The 17,246-nt window shown below is 39.9% G+C and overlaps 1 protein-coding gene across 3 annotated transcripts in view; it reads left to right on the forward strand.

Annotated features, from left to right (window-relative positions):
• ipo8 (importin 8) overlaps positions 1–8,368 on the forward strand; it is a 109,516-nt gene extending 101,148 nt beyond the window's left edge. For all 3 annotated transcript variants that reach the window (XM_073059000.1, XM_073059001.1, XM_073059002.1), the window contains 3 exons: positions 443–652; positions 1,362–1,478; positions 5,837–8,368. In XM_073059000.1, the coding sequence (XP_072915101.1) occupies positions 443–652; positions 1,362–1,478; positions 5,837–5,934 (425 nt within the window). In that variant the 3' untranslated portion in view covers positions 5,935–8,368. The remainder of the gene's footprint in view (positions 1–442; positions 653–1,361; positions 1,479–5,836) is intronic.
• The last annotated feature ends 8,878 nt before the right edge of the window (positions 8,369–17,246 follow it).

Below are 17,246 nucleotides of genomic sequence, written 5' to 3' on the forward strand. Positions count from 1 at the left end.
TACTTTCCTATAAGACTGGTGAACTGTGAAATACTTCTTTCATACAGTCCTGTGTAATTGTGTGTGTGTGTGTGTGTGTGTGTGTGTGTGTGTGTGTGTGTGTTGAGAGCGCCCCACTCTCACCATTCCCAACATGAACTCGCTCTCTTCTCCACATGGATTATTACAGTACTGTGAAAATTTTCCCCTCCCCCACCCCATCCCCCTCGCTCTCTCTATCTCTCTCTTCCCACCCCCACCCCCAGCAGAGATCAGTCATGAAAATTAGGGAACAAAATTTGGATCTCATTAAAAGCTGCTTTGTAGTTTAAAGGCTGAACAATTGGTTGAAGTCTTTATCAAAAAGCTCTTGTATTAAAATTTTCATATCCAGTTCAATTATTCCAAATAAAGGCTTTAGATAAATACATTTTTATTCTTAAAAAGGAGTTTTCAATTTCAGAAGAGATTCCGAGTGATGAAGATGACATTCACGAGGCAGGTCAACAATACCTGGATATGCTGGAGCAACAGGCAGAGGAAGATGATGATGACGATGATGATGAATGGGATGAAGATGGGTTAGAAGAAACTGCTCTGGAAGGTTTCTCGACACCTTTAGATGAAGATAGCAATGTTGATGAATATCAGATTTTTACATCTGCTCTATTAAGTATGTTTGCATTCAATGCACACATCCATATGCCAGTATTGAAACTGGTTTCTTTAATAACCATTTAATTGTGTAATCTATTTAAGTATGAAAGTTAATATACCTAAATTTATAGATTATTTCTAAATGTTTTTGAACTATTGTGGATTATTTTCTTGGGTCAGGATACCAGATCAATCCAACATAAGTAAAAAAAATAAAAGCTCAACGTGTATTGTCTGTAAGGGTAATGACTGACATTTCAAGAACTGAAGACATTGCGCTTACACAAATGCCGGTCAGCAGTGATATTGTGATATTTGCATTATTTAAATGTTGTCACAGAGGAATCCAGACAGAACAGTTACAGCAGCAAGTACATTGCTATTTCCATCATACTTCTATATAGCTGGCACTGTGTAGTGCTATTGAGAAAAAGGGAAATAAGGACCCAAGGTTTGCAAAATATGGTGATTCTGTGTTTCTGCAGAAAATCGCATTTTGTTGGTCCATTCCATTAAAATGTGAATGGCTTGGAAATAGGATAGAACAGTTTAAAACAACTTCAGTAGTTGACTTCCCTTTTGAAAACTTTAAGCGATGTGTGTGTGTGTATATATAACAGTACTGACTTGTGTTGAATCAATGTATGCATTGCAGTCTAAAAAAGGTGCATTTACAGACATGTAAGATTTCTGTGCTCTACTTTTTGGGGTTGCTTTCTGTTAAGGAATACAAAGTGTGGATGCTGCCTGGTACCAAACTCTCACTGCCCCTTTGAGTGAGGACCAGAAGAAACAGTTGCAGGAGATCTTCACGCTGACAGAACAGAGGAAAAATGCAGCAGGTTAGTGCCAAACATACGGGTCAATATTCTTTAAGTGGAAATGGCACCAGTGACTATGTTCAGATTTCAGCATATTCCTCTCTTTATCTTACCTGCAGTACTGGTATTCACCTATTGATGTCACTAGGGGACTGGCATGTCCTCTGAATATCAGCGGAATTTCAATATTATAACATATATATTTTTAGTTCAAATTATTCATTGGAAGTGTTCAAATTATTAACTTAAATTAATATGCCTGTCTCTGCCACATGCAGTAAAATTGCTCAGACTGCTTTTTAGTTTTGAACAAAAAGTTGAAACTTGAGAATATAGAACAAAAATATCCCCGTGACTCATCACTAGTTGTATTCCACATGAGCATATTTCCCTGTCATGGTTATATTGCAGGATTTTGTGAATAAAACATGCAAGAGTTGTTTTATGTGCTTAAAAAAGCCGTAGCCCTGTACTTCCATTACAAACAAACCAAAAGCAGTTGTTTTACACTGACATTATTACGTCTTACACTGACTGTCTCTTAAAGTAAACACAACAACTCAATGACAGTGCTTGTGAATTATGTACCATGGTTTCTATTATGAACTATGTGTATCATCTGCCATCCATTATATTACCCTACAGTTTAACTTCCCCTTAAAACTGTCTACTAGCCTCAACTTTTCTATATGTTTGCTTCATCCAGAAAGAAATTGTATGCTCTTTCTAACAAATTTGACATGTCATGACCAAAAATTTAGCCTGCAAGTTAATCCAGCATCAGTGAAAATAATAAATATGTGAAATGTGAGATTTGAAACAGAAGATGGCGCTGGCAATACACAGCAACATTTTACTGGCAGCTAACAAAATTACTAACTATTCTAAATATAGTTTTTTTGGACTGTAATCACCATAATTCTGCATCTTCTCCTCGGGAGTTGTGCTTTTGAACCATCTGAATGATCCGGTGTTTTTGCGGCATTCTGAAGGAATTGGTGAACTGGACTCATGAGAATGCAGTTACAGCCATGTCGACCATTGCTGGTGCAGACTTCAGACCAGATTGAAGCTTCAGGCAGAATTGAAGAGGTGGAGCCCAGCCCAAGAGTGAAAACAAACTGATGTTCAAGCTGATTTAAGCACTGAGCCAGATTAAAAAGATTAAGGCGTTGAGGCCGAGGGTGGAGGATGAACAGCTGATCGGTTCACTACTCCGGGTCACCCAGGGTCCCCTACCTGAGCCCGTCCCACCTGCCTGCATTGACCAATCCCCCACTCTTCTCGCTACTACCATCAGGTGCGAGGTGCAGGGATCTTGACTGGCTGCACCTGCCTTAGGGCTGAACTGGCTCCACGGCTGTGGACTCACTGCGGTTCCTGTGCTGAGTGTTATTTATTCACTTATTAATTGTTTGCATGTTTTGTTCTTTTTATCGCATATTGGATGTCTGACGGTCTTTGTTGTGTGGGTTTTTTTGTGGATTCTATTCTGTTTCTTTGTTTTGTGGCTGCTGCAAGAAATGAATCTCAAGGTTATGTATGGTATACATACTTTGATAATAAATGTGCTTAGCACTTTGAACTTTAAAGAGAGCAGGGCTGGTATTCAAATGAAATTAAAGTGGACATGTATTATGCAGCTTAATTTTCTTAACGGCCTTCTTGTTTGCTTTGATTTTTGCAAAATTTGGTTCAGAGTATTTTTTTTCTGAGGAAAGGATTGACAGTAATAGCACGAGTTACTGACATTCTTGTGTTTTTTATTGTGATACTAGCCAGAATACTTTTTTTGAATCTGTCTGATCTTCAAATATTGACAATATTAAAATGACAGGAAAGATTTGATGTGAAGGATTCAGTTCATGCAATTTTCATAGCAAAGAAAGCATTTCATACAATGTTCTATAGGAAGTGTATGCAATGTTGGTGGGAAAACACCAAGCAAAGTCCTGCATTTCTCTTCCTTTGACTTTTGTGTAAACTCCTTTAAGTTCATCTAGATGCCTTAAAACAAATCTCAACAATTCTCTTTAACTTATATATTGTATTCCAAATCCTATGACACAATTATTTACAATAATCTTGACTCCACTGCTGAGTCTGGAAAGCAAGTGTAAGCCATACACTGGATCTGGACCAGCTGGAAAGATGGGCTGAAAAATGGTAGGTGGAATTTATTGTAGACAAGTGTGAGGTGTTGCATTTTGAGAGGACCACCCAGGGTAGGTCTTACATGGTGAGCGGTAGGGTACTGAGGAATGCAGTAGAACAGAGCAATCTGGGAATACAGATCTGTAATTACTTGAAAGTGATGTCACAGGTTGAGAAGTTTGTGAAGAATGCTTTTGGTACATTGGCCTTCATAAATCAATATATTGAGTACTGGACAACACGAGTGAATCTGCAGATGCTGGAAATAAATAAAAACACAAAATGCTGGCAGAATTCAGCAGGCCAGACAGCATCTATGGGAGGAGGTAGTGATGACGTTTCAGGCCAAAACCCTTCCATCAGGAGTGAAGTAACATGGGATGGTTGAGGGGGGATAAGAAGTGGGGGGAGGGAAAATGGAGGTTTTCAACTGTGTGTTCAATTCACAGACCTTTGTTGATACCCCTGCCCCCCCTTACCCCATCCCTATCTATTTATTTTAGTCTGGTTCTCTTTCTCTCTCCTTCCCCCCCCCTCACAATAATCTCCCCCCAGCTCTGCCTTTCTTTCTCTTTTATTTCCCATAATTCTCCACCTTCCCCCAGCCAATTTCCCTCCAGCCTATCACTTCCCAGCTCTCTACTTCATCCCTCCCCCCCCCCCCACTTCTTATCCCTCCTCAACCATCCCATGTTACTTCACTCCTGATAAAGGGTTTCGGCCCGAAACATCGTCACTACCTCCTCCCATAGATGCTGTCTGGCCTGCTGAGTTCTGCCAGCATTTTGTATTTTTATTGAGTACTGGAGTTGGGGTGTTATGTTGAAATTGTACAAGACTTTAGAAAGCCTAACTTGGAGCATTTGGTCACCTACCTACCTACAGGAAAGATATAAATAAGATTGAAAGAGTGCAGAGAAAATTTACAAGGATGTGGCTGAGATTTGAGGACCTGAGATATAGGGAAAGGTTGAATAGGTTTGTTCCCTAGAATGTAGAAGATTGAAGGGAGATTTGATAGAGGTATACAAAATCATGAGGGGTATAGATAGGGTAAATGCAAGCAGGCTTTTTCCACTGAGCTTGGGTGTGAATACAAGAAGTGGTTATGGGTTAAGGGTGAAAGGTGAAAAGTTTAAGGGGAGCATGAGGGGGAGCTTCACTCGGGGTGGTGAGAGTGTGGAATGAGCTGCCAGCACAAGAGGTGGATGCAGGTTTGATTTCAACATTTAAGAGGAATTTGTGTAGGTACGTGGATGAGAAGGCTATGATCCGAGTGCAGGTCACCAAGACTAGGCAGATAAATAGTTCGGCATAGACCAGATGGGCCAGAGGAGCTGTTTCTGTGCTATGGTGTTCTATGATTCTATGACTGTTCTAATTGGCTTTTAGGTTTTAATGGCATCTTTGGTGCCTGCCAATGACTGAAGACTTACAGTGAGAAAGAGGTAATATCTTGGGAATTGTAGAAAATAAATTATTTTAAAATTGTATTATGAAGCTAGTTCATGTGATGCACTTTTAATTTTTAAGAAATGGGTTATGAAAGACCATAGGAAATTCAAATGTAATAATTTTAGATATCACTAACAACAGCTTAGAAAACTTCTGTTGCAGTAGTTTGTAGATCAATGTGCAATTCTTTAAATGACTGAATTTTAAAAAATATTCTTTTTCAATTTCTTTGATCACACATTGGGGGTATCCAAGGTTAAAAGAAAGCAAAATACATGAGCTTATCTATTTTATACACTTTTATTGGAGGCAAACCATAGATTGTGATTACTCAGAATAATTCACCATTAAGCAAACAGTAGATATGCTGATGATGTGGATTTGAGATGTTTCAGAATGCCATTAAAAGTAGACTGAATCAAACCGTGAAATCTTTCTGAATGATTATATTTTTTTGTGCATAAGGTTTTAAGTCTAGCCCAATGCAGTGTTCACAGTGACATTTTGTAAGAAAACTGTTTTCCATTTGTTACACATTTCCTCCTACATCCCAAGGACAAGTGGGTTGTAAGGTGAACTGACCACTGTAAGTTGCCCCTAGTGTGTTGATGTGCTGGAATCCGAGGGGAGTTGATGGGAATGGAAAGAGAAAAAAAATTAGGATGAACGTAGGATTAGTGTAAGTGAATGTTTCATGATTGGAGCTGCTGATGGGCCAAAGGACGTGCTTCTGTGCAGTAAGGCGATGACTTTCTTTTGTTCTTTCTTAGAATCCAAGAAAATTGAAGGACAAGGTGGCTACAAGTTTGACATGACTACACCAGTCCCAACAATGTTCAGTTTTGGAGCAACTCCAGGGGGCAACTGAACATGGCATTTTCTTAAAATTCAGGGCATCATGGAGAAAGATCTTTCATCCATCATTATGGAAGCTGTTGAGAGACCTTTGGGATTAGAGTCGAACTCTTCCAGCGCTGGATCTCCACTCGATTATCATTTGAGAGTTTTGTCAGTTTCTTTACTTTTCTCTCAAACTGAGTGAAAATCATCTGCCCTCCCCCCTTTGCAGGCAGTATGGAGAAAGGTTTGGTTGGCCACCACCTCTCAGGTTCCCAATACACAAGCATTTGACGGGTTAATACAGATACATAGTGCCTTCTGTCGCACGTCGATTGCCTCAGATTTTAGTTTGGAAAGAAGTAGCATGATTTTAAAGAAAAGTAACCATTTTTTTAAATATTTACCAGAGATTTAAAACAAAATCTGTTTATTCCAGCTCTGCTATTTTTAAATTTCTGTGTGGTAACTATTTTAACATTTAAAATATTTATCCTTCGTATAAACCTCTAGGTTTCTGTGGTTTATGATGGCAGTGGTAGCCTAAAATTAAAGAAATTACAACTTCATAAAAGTGGAAATTCACAACTCAGACTTGGATGACACTAACAATTCCTTTTATCTGAAAGGGGAGGCAGATTTTAATCACTGTGCACAGTGGAAAATTATCAATTTTCTGGCAGTATGTTTAACTATTGAATAGAATTCAGGAGAACTTTAGATTTTAGGATGCAAATTATTTTCTTGTTTATGTTATATAAAGTATCAAAAGAATGCCCAACCAGGTAAAACAGTTGTCACCACTGGTTACTGTACTTTTACATCAGTTCTTTGAGAGAGCTTGTGATCTTTCATTCTCAGCTATTAGATGCCTCAATAAAGCCTTTGGTTGAGCACATATTTGTCCAAATGCATTTTGTTTTGAAACTTAGTGACCATTGATATGGTGCATGTCATTGTGAAGTTTCAAGTAAGCAAAGAGAAAGGAAACATTAACTCTCTTTCTTCAACCATAGATGCTGCCTGACCTGATTCTTTCCAGAATTTTTTGTTTTTATTTTAAGAATCTGAAGTCTGTTGTATACCGTATGAAGGAAATTGCCAATGGAATGATTACACATGAATTTGTGTAGTTATGATAGATTAGTTCCAGATCTTAAAGGTGATTAAATAATTTCAAAATAAATTTTCTTCCAACATTTTAAAAAGTTATCAACAAATGGTTAAACTCAAACTCCAGTAAATCCAATTTCTCAAGATCAGAAGTATTCAACAAAGGTGAAAATCAAGGAAGTATGTGATGAGAAGTCAGAATACAATGGGCTGTCATATATAGTGGCTTCATACGTATGCTGATCCTGAAAATAATTACCCCATTAGAGTATTCATGAAAGTATCCAAGCTGAAACCTTGTACATTGTGGGTTATTCAATTTAGTTAAGACAAATCAGACTTGATGCAGTGAAGCAAATTTGCTTTATTTTGCCTGTTGACATTACTATCCACCTTGAGCTAAGCATCATGTAGAAAGTATTAAATCACAAATCTTCAGAGTTATTGATGCAGCATTTTTGTCTTTCAAATTATTCAAAGCCTGGGTTGATTTGCATTGTCTCCCATTAAACTCAAACAATGTATTATGGAATGCTGTCATATATGTTTTCCTTCCATTTTATGTATTTTATAATGAAACAGCAATTTCTGTTGTACTTGTACAGTGCTTATTTGTATTTCTACTTCCTGGTTTCTTGAAATTTCACCAAAGTTTTAAGAAAAGTTCATCTTGGTTTCTGGTTAAGTGTGTGTTGGGTGATCTGTGGTTGGCACGAGGAATGGGTCTAGAGATCATTTTGGTTTTGCTTCTGGATTTAGAGAAGGGGTGAATTGGCAGGCAAGTGAAAAAGAGTATCTTACGGGGAAAAATGGGACTGGTGGGATAGTTCTGAGACCATAAACTTGATGGGCTTAATGGCCTCTTTCTGCTTCATAGGAAAATATGAAAATAAAGAGAATTGAGGATTGAAGAGAAAATAGCCTTGTTGATCTGTGCTAACAGAGATCAATTGACAGTATAAAATAAAAGCAAAATAGAAGGGACTAGGTAGAGTGAAATTATAGGTAATGTTCCTGAAATTGAATTGAACATAACTAAACATGAAACATGTAATTATCAGAGATGGATAATAAATTATCACAGCTGCTCATTTTCTTCTTATGTAATTAATACACTCCTGTGAGACTTTCATTGACTGATGCACTTCCTTGAATGTTCAAAATGTTGGCTCCCAAAGACTTCTGTATGAGGTGTGTATGTAGTTGTCAATGGCCAAAAGTGCTTATCAAGAATTCACTATTCTTGATTTGTATTACTGACCTGTCATGGTACATTATTTAAGTGAATGGCCTAACAGTGGATTACTCAGTAGCAGCTATTAAAGAAACCAATTTTGAATGTCAAAACATAACTGGTGTCTTTATTCAGCAGTTAGAACTCAACCTTTTTTTGTTAAATGAAGCTACTTTGTAGTATTACTGAGCAAATGATTTACTTTTTCCCCAAAGATACTTTATTTGTAAAATTGCGAATGTATAATACAGGACATCCATCTGTCATCCTTCACTGTGCAATCCTCATATTTAGTTACAACATTCACATTGTTAACAGGGTATAAGGTTTTCATTGCCAAACATTTCAGTAGCAATATGCCTGAGAGGCTATTACAGAGGACCAGCAATGAGAGGATCCCAAACTGTGGCACTTCTCCAACAGTCTTCAGTATTCCCTCATTATGTAGTCCTGCACCTCAGGTTGTGCCAGTCGGCCAGCATTTCATTACAAGCAACTCCCTGTACTTGAAGACCAGAATGTTTTGTGCAGTCCAAGGTGGATTTTTCACCAAATCTAAAAAATAAATGCATATGTTGGAAATTGAAATCAAAATTCAGAAAATGCTTGAAATACTCAAACCAGTTTGGATGGAAATGTTACCTCTGTTCCTGACCAGCTGAGTATTTGCAGCATTTCCTGTTTCTGCTTTGCATCTTTAAGCAAACTGATAGTCTTCCAGCAGCAATAATTTTATTTTAGTTCGTACTCCAGAAAACGATGGTGAAGGTGTTGGGGTGTGCTGTTTCATGCATGTTGATCCCATTGCTCATCGTCTAAAGCCTGATTGACAGTGCCTGAGGTGGAATGTGTACCACTACCAAAATGATCACGTTGTCATTGTGCAAAAGAGGGTGAACCTTCACAAGGCGGAAGGCCCCGATGGAGTACCTGGTAAGGCTCCTAAAATGATGTTTCACTACCAGATGAACTCAATGCCTTCTATGCCTGCTTTGAAAGGGCGAATATAACTACAGCTGTGAAGATCACTATTTCACCCAGTGACCCTGTGATCTTTGTCTTGGAGGCCAATGTTGGACCCTCTATAAAGAGGGTGAATCCTTGCAAGGCAGAAGGTCCCAATGGAGTACCTGGTAAGGTTTTGAAAACTTGTGCCAACCGACTGGCAGGAGTATTCAAGGGCATTTTTAACCTCTCACTGCTTCGGGCAGAAGTTCCCACTTGCTTCAAAAAGGCAGCAATTATACTAGTGCCTAAAGAATAATGTGAGCTGCCTTAATGACTATCATCCAGTAGCACTCACATCTACAATGATGAACTGTTTTGAGAGGTTGGTCATGACTAGACTGAACTCCTGCCTCAGCAAGGACCTGGACCCACTGCAGTTTGCCTATTGCACAATAGGTCAACAGCAGACACAATATCAATGGCTCGTCACATGGCCTTACACCACCTGGACAATTCAAGCACCTATGTCAGGATGCTGTTCATCGACTATAGCTCAGCATTTAACACAATCATTCCCACAATCCTGATTGATACGTTACAGAACCTGGCCTCTGTATCTCCATCTGAAATTGGATCTTCAGCTTCCTAACCAGAAGACCACAATCTGTGCAGATTAGTGATAATATATCCTTCTCGCTGACAATCAACAATGGTGCACCTCTGGTGTGGGCTTAGCCCACTGCTCTACTCTCTCTATACCCATGACTCTGTGGCTAGGCATAGCTCAAATACAATCTATAAATTTGCTGATGATACAACCATTGTTGGTAGAATCTCAGATAGAGATGAGAGGGCACACGGGAGCGAGATAAGCCATCTAGTGGAATGGTGTCACAGTAACAACCTTACACTCAACATCAGTAAGACCAAAGACCTGATTGTGGACTTCAGGAAGGGTAAGACGAAGGAACACATTCCCATCCTTATAGACAGATCAGAAGTGGAGAGGGTGCGCAGAGTCAAGTTCCTGGGTATCATGAGGACCTAACCTGGTGCCAACATATCAATGCAACTATAAAGAAGGCAAGGCAATGACTATACTTCATTAAGAGTTTGAAGAGATTTGGTATATCAACAAATACGCTCAAAAAACTATATAGATGTACCGTGGAGAGAATTCTGACAGGCTGCATCACTGTCTGGCATTGGGGGAGGGAGGGGCTACTGTACAGGACTGAAAAAGCTGCAGAGGGTCATAAATTAGTTGGCTCCTCCTTGGGTACTAGTCTACAAAGTATCCGAGACATTTTCAAGGAGTGGTGTCTCAAAAGGCAGTGCCCATTATTAAGGACCCCCCTGCACCCAGTGCATGCCCTTTTCCCATTGTTACCATCAGGTAGGAGGTACAGAGCCTGAAGACACACACTCAGCGATTCAGGAACAGCTTCTTCCCCTCTGCCATCTGATTCCTAAATGGACATTGAACTCATGAACATGACCTCACTTTTTAAATATATATTATTTCTGTTTTTGCATGATTTTTAATCTATTCAATATACATATACCATAGGTTTTTTTTCTGTATGATGTATTGCATTGAACTGGTGCTGCTAAGTTAGCTAAGTTCACGACACATGCCCGCAATAATAAACCTGATTCTGATTTTGCTGTACAGTACAGGCAACCCAGGTTCAATTCCTGCTGCTGCATGTAAGGAGTTTGTATGTTCTCCCCATGACTGTGTGGGTTTCAGGTGCTCTGGTTTCCTCCCACAGTCTACAGACATACCAGTTGGGAGGTTAATTGGTCATTGTAAGTTGTCCAATGATTAGGCTTGGATTAAATCGGGGGATTGCTTGGTGGTGCAGCTGGAAGTGCTTACTCTGCACTGTATTTCACTAAGTAATTAAGTATTAGTTCCTAATAGTTATAAATTCACTCTCAACTGTTGTTGTAAGGAGCTCTTTGCATGCAACAGCATCCATACACCAGTTCACCACTTCGACAGGCAGGCTAAACCAGGTGAGGATAGCCGGTGGGCATCATACCCTGGTGAGATAGGGATAGCATCTGAAATCAGCTCCTGAGGACGGAGTGGATCAGATCAACAGTAAAATCCAACAGCAGGATCTGCAACGCTTTATGGAGAGTGAATGGCATAACAAGGCACAGAAGAAATAGTGATAATCTACTACAACCAAGGAAGACCCCAGTTTGTGACAACTACTCATACTACTGGACCCGGATATCCGAGGTTGAGAGAGCGGAGCTGTCCCAGTGCAAGGCTTTTCCACTTAAAAATTGTCCGGCATAGGTCTCCTTTCATTATTGGATACGACATACAACTAACCACAAATATATGGAGGAATTCATCCAATGTACAATGCTGTGTTCTTTTGATTGACTGTAAATTAAGAAAATCAGCACAGACACCTGGTGCAGATAATGGACTGCCTTCATACAATTCTTCTGACAATTGCATCTTTCAAATCTACATTTTCATTGTAACATTCAAGATGATTCTCGATAACTTTAAATTCTTTGTAGTTCCTAACTTGCTGAAGTAGTGAAATTGTTTCATTTTCACTCCAGTAATTTTTGGCATCTACAAACCTGAATGCTTAAAACTGCAATGAGCAAAACAGTTCTGAATTGTCTTACTGCTTATTTCTCACCAACGATCAGTGATAAAAATCATTGCTTTTTGAACACAAACACATGCAACTGGTGCTATTTTAAAAATTTTGTTCTAAGCACGGTTCTTACGGCCGCACAAGTGGAAGCAACTGATGCTAGTTAGAAACTTTGGCAACTGTCTCCTGTCCCAATTAAGTTGCATAGTTTATTAAATAAAAAAGGGAATCCTGGTTATTTTCTTGATTATACCATATATAGGAGCAGAATTGGACCATTTGGCCCATTGACTCTGCTCTACCATTTCATTATGGATCCACCTTTGCTCTCGGCCCCCATCTCCTGCCTTCTCCTTGTATCCCTTCATGCCCTGACCAGTCAAGATTCTATCAATCTCTGCCTTAAATATATGTAAAGGTTTACTCTCCACAGCTGCCTGTGGCAATAACTTCAGCAGATTCACCAGTCTCAATCTAAAGAAATTCCTCCTCATCTCTGTTCTAAAATGATGCCCCTCTATTCTGAGGCTGTGGGTCCTCTGGTCCTAGACTGTCCTATCATAGGAAACATTCTCTCCGCATCCACTCTGTCAAGTCCTTTCACCATTCAACAGGTTTCGATGAAGTCACCCCTCATTCTTCTGAGTTCTAGTGAATACAGGCCTGGAGCCATCAAACGCTCTTATGTGACACACTGTGGTGACCCACTTCCCAGCGCACTTGAACCGGCTCACAAAGTGGCGCGCGCTGGCATTGAGGCCGGTCCCAAAAAGGGCGCCAAGCCTGCTTCACCAGCAAGGGGAAAAGCCCGAGCGTGGGACGGGACTGTGAATATGTATTCCCGCCCGGGGAGGGCGGGATCAGGAAGGCTTTAAAGCGAGGCCACGAAGTTTGAATAAATCTCTTTTTGCAACTGCAGCTCACCGACTCCGTGTCGTTATTTCAGCGCTGCGTGTAGCACCCCGCTACAACACCATTAATTCTGGGATAATTTTTGTGAACCTCCTTTGAATCCTCTTCAGTGTCAGCACATCCTTTTTAAGGGGCTCAAAATCATTCACAATACTCCAAATGAGGCCTCACCAGTGCTTTTTAAAGCCTCAACATTACATCCTTGCTTTTATATTCTAGTCCTCTTGAAATGAATGCTAACACTGTATTTCCCTCCATTACCACTGACTCAACCTGCAAATTAATCTTCAGGAATGCTGCACAAGGACTCCCAAATCCCTTTGCGCCTCAGAGTTTTGAATTTTATCTCCATTTAGAAAATAGTATACCCTTTTATTTCTTCTGCCAAAGCGTGTGACCATACACTTCCCGACACCATATTCCATCTATCACTTCTTTGTCTGTTGTCCTAATCTGTCTGTCCTTTTGTAGCCTCTCTACTTCCTCAATACTACCTGCCCCTTTTTGTTCTTTAAGAGTTGTCCCACATAAGTAGCTGCCCGGACTAATGGTGACTAAAGACAGTGTAATTGTGTCTTGAAGTTTGTTTCTTACAGCTCTGAAAAAGGGTGGATTATTAGACCTGAAAAATGAAATAGGAGTAATGTCTGAATGGTAAATTCTATTTAACCAAGGCATCGTCTGACTTTACTATCTTATTTCACAGGATGAAGCACTAGAGCACATTTAGGCAATTCTGTTTTGCAAGTACAAGTGCGCCCTGAAGGAGTCAAGTTGTTCATTTAAAGCGGATGAGGTAAAACATTTCTCTCAGAAGATTAAGTCTTTGTTTCCACTGCCCTCTGAGAGTACCAGAGTCATTATCTCTACTTCAAAAAATATTTAGACGGATTTTTGATGAGCAAGGGATTCAAGTTCACAGTGCATACTGGAATGTAGATATAAGCTGTAGTCAGATCATCTATTAATAGTTAATTATTATTAATGTTATTTATTAGTAATAATGAATAATAATAATTAAAATGTACTAAATGGTAGAGCAAGCATGAGGGGCCAAATGGCTCCTAAGTCAAACATTTGTAGATACATGGTTACAAAGAGGCACAATGGGTTTCTCGCTAAGAATCTATTTTTCATCCTTGTATCTATAATTATGTAGAAGATTATGCCAAAGAGTAGAAGCATTAGCACTATCTTCCAATTTACCCGTTCCGTCACTTTTTGCTACCTTGCCCCTTCGTATCTCAGAATACTCAGCCCTTAGCTGGGATAATTTCTCTTTGTGAACGGGACATGAGCCCTGAGATCTGCTGCAGAAAGTATTGGAGTATAAAAGTTGAAATTTTGCTGTGTAACCAAAACTATGTAGTCAGCTTTGAAACTTGCTATTTGCTATGCATGTACCCAATTTAGTAGGAGAATGAAATCTTAAGAATGTAGAAGACAATGGTGTGTTGATGAGAGGTAGCTAAGAGATGTAGATTGGAACATGGTTAAGTCAATGGGTAGAAACAATAGTGGCGGATGTACGTGTGATACGCAACTATAGACCGATTGCATATGCTAATGCAACTAAACCAGGAGATTGCTATAAAAAATGCTATGTCCAAGGATCGGTGGGCAATCAGTGACTAGCTCAATGACTGCCTCAGCTTTGATTTGCAAATTAAAGTTTAATACTTCTTGAAGAATCTTCTGCGTCTCCTGGTCATTTGTGGGGCACGAGAAACCACGACAAGAGCTTAACACAAGGTAATTTAACTGCCAAAACATCTGACCACATAGCTAAAGACTTGTTTGATAGGAGGCTGTTAATTCTAAAGGATTCCTCTGGAGTCACTGGAATGGAATGGACCATGTACATAAAATGCATAGTAAAAGTCTTTAGAAACTAGCTTTTTTAAAAAAGATTGCTACTTGTGATACAGACGACCAGTTAGCTTTAATTGCATTTCCTATCATTGGTAATGTAGATTTGTAATTAGTAACTGGCTGAACATTATTTTACTTGAGTTGCTACTTTTATTTAATAATTCACTTTGTAAATTAGATTTTCATTTCATTATACAATATTTAATATCTGAGCTGAACTCCTTTTAAATGCGTTGCATCTTGATATAATGTTAGATTTTTTTTCTTTTTTTTCAAGGATACAAGTACTGTGTCCATTTCTGGAGGCCACACTTAGGAAAGATGTGAAGTCTTTAAAGAGAGTTACTTTATTTCAAGGGAATTAATTAATTAATTTAAGGGATAAGTGACTAGAGCTTTGTAGATAGGTTGGAGGAGCTGTTGCTGTTCTTCTTGGAACAGGGAGGTTATGAGAGGACGTACAGGAGGATCTTGGGGTCCAAATCCATAGCTCACTGAAAGCAGCCATGTAAGTAAATAGTGTGGTAAAGGAAGCACATGGCATTCTGCCTTCATTGTTCTGCGCATGAGTACGAGTCAGGAAGTCATATGGAAGCCATATAAAACTTTGGTTAAGCTGAACATGAATATTGTGTGCACTTCTAGTCACTCCATTACAGGAGAGATTTGAACACTTTGGCAATTACCGGATATTGCCTGGTTTACAGGGCATTAGTCATAAAGGGAGGTTTGGCAAATTTAGGTTGTTTTCTGAGGGGAGCCCTGATTGAAGTTTATAAGATTATGAAAGGCATAGTCACTCTAAATCTTTTCTCCCAGTGCATAACTGTAAAATACTAGAGGAAGTGCTTTTGCCCTCCTCTTATATGCTGGACAAGATTTCTACACAAAGAGTAGTATGTGCTTGGAACAGACTGCCAGGAAGTGGTAAAAGCTGATTTAATAGTGGTGTTTAAGAGGCTGTTAAGTAGACACATGAATTTGCAGAGAATCGAGGGATATGGATCATGCGCAGGCAGAAGGAAATTAGTGTTACCTTACCATAATGTTTTGCACAAAGATTGTGGGCCAAAGGGCCTGCCCCTTTCTATACTGTTTCATGATCTCCGTTCTTTTGAAGATCATGATTAGACAGAATAGGTAGAGAAAATCATTCCCATTGGTTAAGGGGTCAAGAAGTGGTGGAAATAGAAAGAAAACCCCATGGCAGAAGTGTGAAAAGTGATATGAGGATTCAACTGTAAAGTTACAAAAGGAGCTGGATAAGTATGTGAAAGGAAATAATTAGAAGAGTTTGGGTTAAGGTACTACTGATTCTTACATGGATCTAGTGGCTAAATAGTCAACTCTGGAATATAACCATTCTGTGACTGGATTATGTTTGGCCTCTGGAAGTGTTGTGTTTTGATAGATCCAATTAACCAAATCGAATGCTGGTGATTTTGAAGGTTGTTTAAGATTGAAGCCCTCATCTCATAATTAATCACATTCATAAGAAACCAATACCCTATCATATTTTGGGCACTGATGAAGTTCTTTATGTATGACCATTGTTCCCCTCATTGGTGATCAGCCACAAATTATGGGCATAAGAGCTAGCTGAATTGGAGCTGTAAATCCACTTTCCTGCTTGTACCCAATGAAAAGAGATTTTGTGTTCCAGGAAATTCATATTCACTTCCTGAACACCCCAAACCTCCCTCCTCCTCAGACATAATGAACCCTCTTCCCTCCTCTGATCCCAGCTCTCATCCATGCCAGGTTTTCACCATTCCCTCTGACCTTCCCCCTCTCTGAGGCAGAACATTCCATCCTCAGTAAGGGCCTCACCTTTGTCCCCCTGTGCCCACACCTCAGCGAGTTCTGTGCCCATCATGACGCTGAGTTCTTCTTCTGCCACCTCCGTCTCTGAGCCTATTTCTTTGTCAAGGATCTCCACTTGCACCAGTGACCCCCTCCTCCTCTTCCTGGATACCTCACCCTGGTCTGCCTGCTCTAGACCTTTTCATTGCCAATTGCCAACAGGACATCAACCCTCTAGACTTCAACACTCCTCTGTCCTATTCTAACCTCACTCCCGAACACTTGGCTCTCCACTCCCTCTGCACCAATCCTAACTTCACCATCAAACCCACAAATAAGGGAGGTGCTGTAGTAGTTTGACGTACTGACCTCTACCTTGCTGAGGCCCAGCACCAACTCTCAGACACCTCCTCCTACTTACCCCTCGAACAGGACACCACTAAGGAGAACCAGGCCATTTTCTCCCACATCATCACCAATCTTATTGATTCTGGGAATCTCCCATCCACCACCACCAACCTCATAGTTTCCATACCCCGCACTTCCCATTTCTACCTCCTATCCAAGATCCACAAACCTGCTTGTCCAGGTTGACCTATTGTCTCAGCTTGTTCCTAACCCACTGAATTTATATCTGCATACCTCAACTCTGTTTTATCCTCCCCTAGTTCAGTCCCTTCCTACCTACATCCGTGTCTCTTCACAGGGTCTGGATCTTTTCAATCATTTCAGGTTCCCTGGCCCCCATCATCTTATTTTTACTATGAATGTCCAGTCCTTATACACCTCCATCCCCCATCAGGAAGGCCTCAAAGCTCTCTTTTTTTC

The sequence above is a fragment of the Hemitrygon akajei genome, chromosome 10, assembly GCF_048418815.1.
Source record: "Hemitrygon akajei chromosome 10, sHemAka1.3, whole genome shotgun sequence".
NCBI classification, from domain to species: domain Eukaryota; kingdom Metazoa; phylum Chordata; class Chondrichthyes; order Myliobatiformes; family Dasyatidae; genus Hemitrygon; species Hemitrygon akajei.